Genomic DNA, 9479 nt, shown 5'->3' on the forward strand with positions numbered 1-9479 from the left:
GCTGAATCCATCCATTCCTTCCTCCCATCACACCCAAACGCTTGCGAATGGCGTCTGAGAAAGTCGAAACTGTAATCGCAGGCAACTATGTCGAAATGGAAAGAGAAAAGGGCGATTCTTCTAAGCCCACAAAGAGCAAGTTCTCTACTCTCTTCTGGCATGGCGGCTCTGTTTACGACGCATGGTTTAGCTGTTCTTCTAATCAGGCAAATACCCATCATCACCTCTCTCTGTTCTTGAGTTTTTTAGAGATTTTTTGCTTCTGAATCTGCTGGGTGCTCTGTTTTTTCAGGTTGCTCAAGTTCTTCTCACACTTCCATATTCATTCTCCCAACTAGGGATGCTTTCTGGAATTCTCTTCCAGCTCTTCTATGGCCTAATGGGTAGCTGGACTGCTTATCTCATCAGTGTTCTTTATGTTGAATACAGAACAAGAAAGGAAAGGGAAAAAGTCGATTTCAGAAACCATGTAATTCAAGTAAGTTCTTGATCTTCATACACATTCATAACAACATATACCCATTTCATTTTTCGATTCAAATCGCTTGTTTTCTTTTCCTGTTCTTCAGTGGTTTGAAGTTCTTGATGGGTTGCTTGGAAAACATTGGAGAAATGCTGGCTTGTTTTTCAATTGCACTTTTCTACTCTTTGGATCTGTGATTCAGCTGATTGCTTGTGCGAGGTTGTCTATCATGAACTTGAATGAATTAGCCTGAATTTGCATTATAGCATCAACAATTCTCTGGGTTTGGTTTTTGCAGTAATATCTATTACATAAACGACAATTTGGACAAGAGGACTTGGACTTATGTCTTTGGCGCTTGTTGTGCTACCACTGTTTTCATTCCTTCTTTCCATAACTACAGAATTTGGTCGTTCCTTGGCCTCATGATGACCACTTACACTGCTTGGTATATGACCATTGCTTCCCTTGTCCATGGACAGGTACTGTAATAACATCATTAATATCCTCGATGTTCATTAGTTTAATGTTTTACTAGCTTCTAAAACAATCCAAATACATCTTGATTGTTTGTTAGTAAAGAAGATGTTTTTCATGAATGAATTGGATTGTTTTCATGGTGGATTAGTAAAGGAAGTGTAATAGCCTAAGCCCACCGCTAGTGGATATTGTCTACTTTGGTCTTCCGTGTCATAGTTAATAAGGAATGCTTCGTTTCTCTCTCTAACTGATGTGGGATCTTACAATCCACCCCCTTGGAAGCTAGCGTCCTCGCTGGCACACCGCTTTGTGTTTAGCTATGATACCATTTGTAACGGTCTAAGTCCACTGCTAGCAAATATTGTCTACTTTGGTTCTCGGCGTCACGATTTTAAAACGTGTCTACTAAAGAGAGGTTTCTACACCCTTATAAGGAATGATTTGTTCCCCTCTCCAACTGAGGTGGGATCTCACAATCCACCCTCTTGGGGGCCCAATGTTCTTGTTGGCACACCACTTGGTGTTTGGCTCTAATACAATTTGTAACGGTCTAAGCCCACCGCTAACAGATACTGTCCGTTTTGGCCTTCGGCCTCACGGTTTTAAAACGCGTCTACTAGGAAAAGTTTCTATACTCTTATAAGAAATACTTCATTCCCCTCTCCAATCGATGTGGGATCTCACAATTCACCCCTTTGAGAGCCCTATGTTCTCTCTGGCACACCACTCGGTGTTTGGCTGTGATACCATTGGTAACAGCCTAAACCCACCACTAGCAAATATCGTCCGCTTTGGCCCTTGGCCTCACGTTTTAAAACGCGTCTACTAGGGAGAGATTTCTACACCCTTATAAGGAATACTTCGTTCCCCTCTTCAACCGATTTGAGCTCTCACAATCCACCTCCTTGGGGGCCCAGCGTCCTCGCTAGCACACCACTCGGTGTTTGGCTCTAATACCATTTGTAATAGCCTAAGTCCACTACTAGCAGATATTATCCGCTTTGGTTCTCGGCCTCACAGTTTTAAAACGCGTCTACTAGGAAGAGGTTTCTACACCTTTATAAAGAATGTTTCGTTCCCTTTTCCAACCAACGGAGATATTAAACCAAAGGACATCTAAATTTAACCATCAAACTAGATTTTAGCTGAATTGGGTTTCATTGGAGTCCTGTTTGCTTTTGTCTATGAAGGTTGAGGGAGTGAAGCACTCCGGGCCTACTACGATGGTTCTATACTTCACTGGGGCTACCAACATTCTTTACACCTTTGGAGGACATGCTGTGACAGTGTAAGAATTCAATGATCAATCTAAGCGTTCATACACTCATTTACGCCAATTTTTATGTTCAATTCTGATATGATGTAGGGAGATTATGCATGCCATGTGGAAGCCACAGAAATTCAAGCTTATTTACTTGATAGCAACCCTTTATGTTCTTACTCTGACATTGCCATCAGCTTCAGCTGTTTACTGGGCATTTGGGGATGCCCTCTTGACCCATTCCAATGCTCTTGCTTTGCTCCCTAGAACTGCCTTTAGAGACACTGCTGTCATCCTCATGCTCATCCATCAGGTAACATTCTTATTCAAAAATCAAACCCCATTTGAATTAGGTTCATTAAGATTGGTGATTGATTTGTCATACAGTTCATAACATTTGGATTTGCCTGCACACCTCTCTACTTTGTATGGGAGAAATTCATTGGAGTACATGAAACAAAAAGCTTGATCAAGAGAGCTCTTACGAGACTACCCGTCGTGATACCGATATGGTTTTTGGCTATCATTTTCCCGTTCTTCGGACCGATCAACTCAACGGTGGGATCGCTTCTTGTCAGCTTCACTGTCTACATCATCCCTGCTTTAGCTCACATGGTCACTTTTGCTTCTTCATCATCAAGAGAGGTTCATAACTTTTGTACCTTTTGATTCATAATTCAGTTTTTGTTAACTTTTTAACATGTTTCTTTGCGTTGAACAACACAGAATGCAGTGGAGAGAGCTCCATCATTGTTGGGTGGCTGGGCAGGGCTATACTCTGTGAACATATTTGTGGTTGGATGGGTATTGATTGTGGGATTTGGGTTTGGTGGGTGGGCAAGTATGCTCAACTTTGTTCATCAAGTTAATACCTTTGGGCTATTCACTAAGTGCTATCAGTGCCCTCCTCACAAGCATTGAGAAGAACATGAACATGAACATGAACATGTCTGTGTGTAAATTGATTGGCAGTCCTTATATTTGTATGTCTTTTGCATGTATTGGCGATGTTGGGCACCCCTATGCATACCTCCTGTTGAGTTTGTAACCGGTGAGAGTCCACTAGCTATTAAAGTCTTTGTCTTTATGAATGATATTCTATTCATCGTTTCCCATTATGGGTTAACTTCATTATAAAAGATTATACGGTGTGGAAGTGCGCGTAATGTAGTAAAAGTGAGGTCTCATGTCGGTTGGAGAGGGAATCGGAATATTCTTTATTAGGGTATGGAAACATCTTTCTAATAGATGCGTTTTAACACTGGGAGGTTGATGGTGATATATAACGGGTTAAAGCAGATAATATTTGTTAATGGTGGGGTTGGGCGGTTACAAATGGTATTCGAGCTTGATATTGGAGTGTGCTAGCGAAGAGGTTGGGCTCCCAAGGGAGTGGATTGTGAGATCCTGCATTAGTTGAAGAGGGGGAGTAAACATTTCTTATAAATGTATGTAAACCTCTCGTTAATAGACGCATCTTAAAACTGTGAGGATACATAATGGGCCAAAGTGGACAATATCGGCTAGCGGTGGGATTGAGCTGTTATAAATGGTATTAGAGCCAGACACCGGGTTATGTACCAACGAAGATGCTGGTCCCGAAGGGCGACTTGGGCTGTTACAAATTGTATCAAAGCGAGACATTGAGAGGCGTGCCAGCGAAGACGTTGGACCCCCAAGAGAGGTGGATTGTGAGATCCCATATCGGTTGGAGAGGGGAATGAATTTTTTTTTATAAGGGTATGGAAATCTTTCCTTAACAAACGTGTTTTAAAATCGTGAGGTTGACACCGATACATAATAGGCTAAAGTGGACAATAACGGCTAGCGTTGAGCTTGGGCTGTTACAAATAGTATTAGAGCCAAACACTGGGCAGTATGCCAGCGAAGACGCTGAGCCTCTAAGGGAGTGGATTGTGAGATCTCGCATTGGTTGAAGAGAGAAACAAATCATTTCTTCTAAAGGTATGAAAATCTCTCCTTAACAAACGCGTTTTAAAATCGTGAACTGACGTCAATACATAACGAGCTAAAACGGACAATATCTATTAACAGTAGACTTGAGCTGTTATAAATGATAAAGTTACGAGTGATTTGTGAACTTCATGGGCTCGTGTTTGAGCCATTGGCGAGGTTTGTTCTTGTCCGATTGTTCTTTGCATAAACGACAGCTAAAAGAAGTCATTAGTTCATCTCGAGACTGTGAATGTGAATGGCAGCTTATAGTCATTGTCCCAACTAGCTGTCCTATCACTGCCTAACACTACAAAAATTATTGAATGGCCATACACGTAGAGAGAGAAAAGGAGAGGACCAAGCAAAATTTGTAGGTCCAATCTAAATAACCGAGTATCTTCGACGAGTTATGATATAGACGAGATCAAATGATTGAATTCCCGATCTCTACGAGTTTGAGAAATTATTCAATGATATCGATACAGTAACTGCCTTACACGGTTGAATATCGAGAGAAGAATTGTAAAAGTTACTTACTTTTATATCCGATAATTTTTTTCATCCGACGTATATTAAGAGACAGACACGTTGTGACGGTTTCATCGAATAATTTGTCTTACATTATGAATTCAAATAAGTTCGTAACCTAATCCAACTCATACGACTCTGAACCCGAGCCATCACTTCGAAGGTCGGTCAATGGTCAAAAAGTTTGATTACTAAAGAGGGAATTTTGGTGGGTCCTAATGGAAAAGGTGAAAGGATCACTAGGTTTGGAAGCTCTCAATTCATTTCATTGGCAACTTCTATTCATTTCCCACACTTTTATGTAAATGACAAAATTACCCTCTTGTCTAATTTCTCGTTTATTTATAATTTGTCGCAACTTTTTGATAAGAACGTTATTTTTTTTTTAACGACAATTATTGTTGTGAGATCCCATCTCGGCGGAACGAAACATTTTTTATAAGGGTGTGAAAACCTCTCCCTAACAGACGCGTTTTAAAACCATGCGGTTGACGTACATAACAAGTCAAAGCGGACAATATTTGTTAGCGATGGGCTTGAGTTGTTAAAATTGTCATCTTGTCGCCCTTTCTCTTCGAGTATCAAATGGGCGTTTTAAAATCGTGAAGCCACGAGCTAAAACGGACAATATTTGCTAGTGGTGGGCTTGGACTGTTACAATTGTCATTTTTTCACCCTTTCTCTTCGAGGATCAAACGATAATGTATGAAAAGAAATCATAAAACCGAGTTGATGTGTGAACGACTCTAAGCTGATGAAGATAGATTTGTTATTATTTCTTGTTATAAATATACGATCTTTGTCCTTTGCGACCGACATGCTAAACTTTAGTCATACTCTCGACATTTCTTCTTAAGTAGAGGACAATCTAGTCGTCTAGTCGTCTTTCAAGTAGTTCTCATTCACCCACTCTCTACCCTGTTCAAGACTTGTTCATATTTCCATTTTTATGTCCACATAGATTAAGTACATAAGCAATAATACGAAATTACTTGTGTTTATATGACCCAATAATTCGACTAACTCGGACTACCCAATCTAAACTAGAAAGAACAGGGTTGGGTTAGATTTTTTTTTTCGATATGGGCTCGATTAAATTTTTTGAAAATTGAAAATTTGGATCGGCTCATAGATTAACTTTTTTTTTTTTTTTTTTTTTATCGGGTCAACCCGACCAACCGGAATATAGAGTTATAACGAACCCTATTCTACCATACTATAAATGTTTGATATTTGAGTTTGATGAGATTTTAGTTATTAATATAACACATACTTTTTTAAAAAATAACAATACGACAACCCAACTCGAAAATAAAGGGTTGGGTTGAGTTGTGAACACCATTTGGATTGCTCGGATTACCAACCCAACCAACCCAAAATTTTGGATTGATCCAAAAAAACCTTCCTAACCTAACCCGTGTGCACTTCTGACTAGAACTACATAAATTTGAATGTCTTTGGGATTCTAAACTACGACGTTCATATTTAAGACTCGTTGTTGTCTCGTATAAACTCGATTATGAAATAATGAAATAATAAAAAACCTATTTCATTTGAACAAATGAAATGAAGGTTGGTATTATAATTGGATTATCATAGTCCTTTTGCAATGGGGCAGGGAAAAGCAGCATTGGGCACTGTCTTTACAAAAGCTGCCTCTAAAGCATTGGGCTTTTGAGTTGGCCCCATTCTCTTATGGGCTTATCATAATCCCTCAACAAATGGCCCAGTGTCGGATGCAAGGGGTGCATAACTGTCGTCAGCGTCAGCACATGCCGTAAGTTGTTGGGTTAAGTCCTATAACGAGCTCATGCTGTAAGGTGTTGGGTTAGTCCTACTATGAGCGCAACTCTCGTGTTCAGTTGCCAATCGTTGAAGCTGGAATTATAAGTAGATTGTCATTTGAAGGAAGGTGAGGATGACATCAAGTCATCAAGCTCCTTATGCTTTGGGCGACACACATGCTACAACGGCTGACTTAAAGGGTCGTGATCCAGTTAGGGTGAGCTAACTCTAATAACTTTCTTTCTTAACAAGTGATATTATTACAATATGACCATCTCTTAGTAATCAACTGAGTATGAAAAAAATTTCATATATTATATGAATTTCATGTACTTTTGTACAAACACACTGAAACAGTCTCATTGAATAATTTTTTTTAAAGTAGAATCAAAGATAGCTACACGTGACAATAATATGAACCGTTCCACGTGAAATTACGAACTTTCCAAGACGGGCAACAGTCAGGATTGGGACCGCCTCCATGGTTGGGAGGTGCATGGCCATTTTCCCCGGTAACCATCCCTAGCCAAATGACCTATTCGACCATAATTGTAACACTCTCCTCCGCCAAAACCACCATAACCACCTCGCCCACCGGACCGACCAGAACGGCTGACTCTACCTCCCCGACTGCCACGGCCACCTCTGAACCCGCTAGTTCTACCAATTACAGTAACATCGACGGCCTTGGCGCAGTGATCCTGGCCATAATCGATGGAAAATTCGACCGCCTGACCATCGAAAAGGGTCCGAAATCCGTCGGACAAAATGGAGGTGTGGTGCACAAAAAGGTCCTCGCCGGAATCATGTGGAGCTATGAAGCCAAACCCCACTGCGCACTGAACCACTTCACGGTTCCGGTCGATTTCTTCACCTCCGCCATGGAAAAAGAAACAGAGACAATACCCAGAAGTTTCCAGCGATGTATATCTCTCTGAAACAGAGATTCCAGGAAAAAAGGAGAATTCGGGTGACGTGGAATCCAGTGATTGGATGGTTATGTCAGCTGCTTTATCAGCTCTCTTCGCACTTAACCACTGAACTGCTGACACGTCATCAAATCAGATAAACCAAGTTAACTGTAAACGAACACGTCATCCACAAAATATTAATTATTATTACGGCGACAAAATGAGAGGGATATATTTATTTATTTCACCCTTAAAAATAATTATAAATTATAAAATATAATATGATCTAACCGAACAAACTTAATCCAAAAAATTTATGATTGAATTGAGTTTAGTTCATTATTTAATAAAGATTGCTCGGGTTAAAATTTTACAACATAAATAATTGATTGTCTAAAAAATATCTCGACTCGACTCAACACAACCTATAAACACCTCCCAGTACCATTAAAATATATATTTAATAGGTATTATTATTATTATTATTATTATTATTTTGTCTCATTCAATTTTAAGAATGTCAAATTTGTTTTGAAAATTAAATTTGATGTTTAATAAATTATGGCGAGATTTAATTTAAAAATTAACAAATTTATAAGTTTGTGTTGAGACTAAGCCCATTAAGCATGAACTGGGGTGGGCTTGGGTGGATTGCTGACTAGGGGAATTTAGTCCACCTAGGAAAATGTCAACGTTAATAATTATGGATTAGTCATTAATTAATTAATTGTTAAATATAATTATGATGATATATTGCTTAATCTATATAGAATTCATAATTAATAAAGAAATTAGGAGTGGTTGAGGCAAAATATTAACTTATTATTATTCATTTCAATAGAAAATGGTCATATATTTTATTCTGTTTATAATTGCTATTATTATTATTTAAAAAATAATATGTTTATAAAAAAAATATAATTATATCTATATGCAGTGGAAGAAAAACATTTTATTTTTATTTTATTTAGTTATCTAATTTTGAAAATATTTTAATTAATTAAAATATATAGTAAATTTCAATTTACGAAATAGGTTGGAGAAGGAAACAAAACATTGATTGTGAAGTTACGGAAATCTCTTCCTAATAGATGCGTATTAAAATCGTGAGGTTGACGGTGATACGTAACGAGCTAAAACAGACAATATGTACTTGCAATTGGTATTAGAGCTAGCCACCTAGCTGTGTGCTAGTGAGGAAGCTGGACCCAGGGTGGATAGTGTAACACATCTAAAACTATTGTGACTGGCTCCATTATTAAATATAGAATTATTTTTTAAAAAAAAATTGAGATTTTTTTCATTTTTATTTATTTTATGTCATAAATTCATTATAATCTTTTGGAAACATTTGAATTATTAATGAACTTTTTAAGGTGAATATTTAAAAACAAATTGTTTACAATAATCTAAATTTGAGATAAAAACATAAAATTAAATTTTTTTTTTTAATTATGAAAAATAGATTAAAAAAATGTTTTGATAGGGATAATTTGAGGCTGACGTGGAAAAGAAAGGGAAGAGCATTGGGTAGAGTTGTCATGTTTTGGCCAATAATGTAATTATCAAATAAATATAAAGTTTGGATTCGGACACCTCATGTTCATCCACTTTAACCTTTCCTATTTTCAACCTCCACCATCCCGTTTTAAATCAATTTCAAGCGACCAAAAGAATGTGTCTCAAAAAATTTATCGATCACTAGTTTAACTGGGGAGAACGTCATACCCATATTAAGAGAAGAGTAGGTTGTGACCCTCACGTGCAGTCACCGCATGGTGGTGACATGAAAATGGCACCTAAAGGTCGAGGAAAAACAAGTATCATGATGCAATTGAGTAGGACGGTGCAGCATCCAACACACTATATAAAGTGTGTACTGAACCCAAGACGAGCATAGACAAGAAGAAAACAAAATGCAGACAAGAGAGACAAAGATAGAGCGAAAATTTGGGTTTGAGCGCTCTAAACCCTAAACCTACAGCCTAACGTTTTGGGTCCGTTTGTGGGTTATCCAACCTAACCTTACCCTACTTTTAAGATTATTACAAAAATTAAGAATATTTGATACGTGAGAATGAAGGGTTATGTCCAG

General features: G+C 38.2%; 1 protein-coding gene across 1 annotated transcript; it reads left to right on the top strand.

Moving 5' to 3' along the window:
• LOC111780204 (auxin transporter-like protein 3) lies at positions 1–3322 on the top strand. Its single transcript, XM_023660541.2, has 8 exons — positions 1–206; positions 293–478; positions 570–682; positions 762–945; positions 2134–2231; positions 2310–2517; positions 2592–2849; positions 2931–3322. Exons 1-8 carry the CDS (start codon positions 48–50, stop codon positions 3123–3125), a joined length of 1401 nt encoding a protein of 466 aa, XP_023516309.1. The 5' UTR covers positions 1–47; the 3' UTR covers positions 3126–3322.
• Positions 3323–9479: the final 6157 nt, after the last annotated feature.

Source organism: Cucurbita pepo, chromosome 1, assembly GCF_057944985.1.
Source record: "Cucurbita pepo subsp. pepo isolate OVF chromosome 1, ASM5794498v1, whole genome shotgun sequence".
NCBI classification, from domain to species: Eukaryota; Viridiplantae; Streptophyta; class Magnoliopsida; order Cucurbitales; family Cucurbitaceae; genus Cucurbita; species Cucurbita pepo.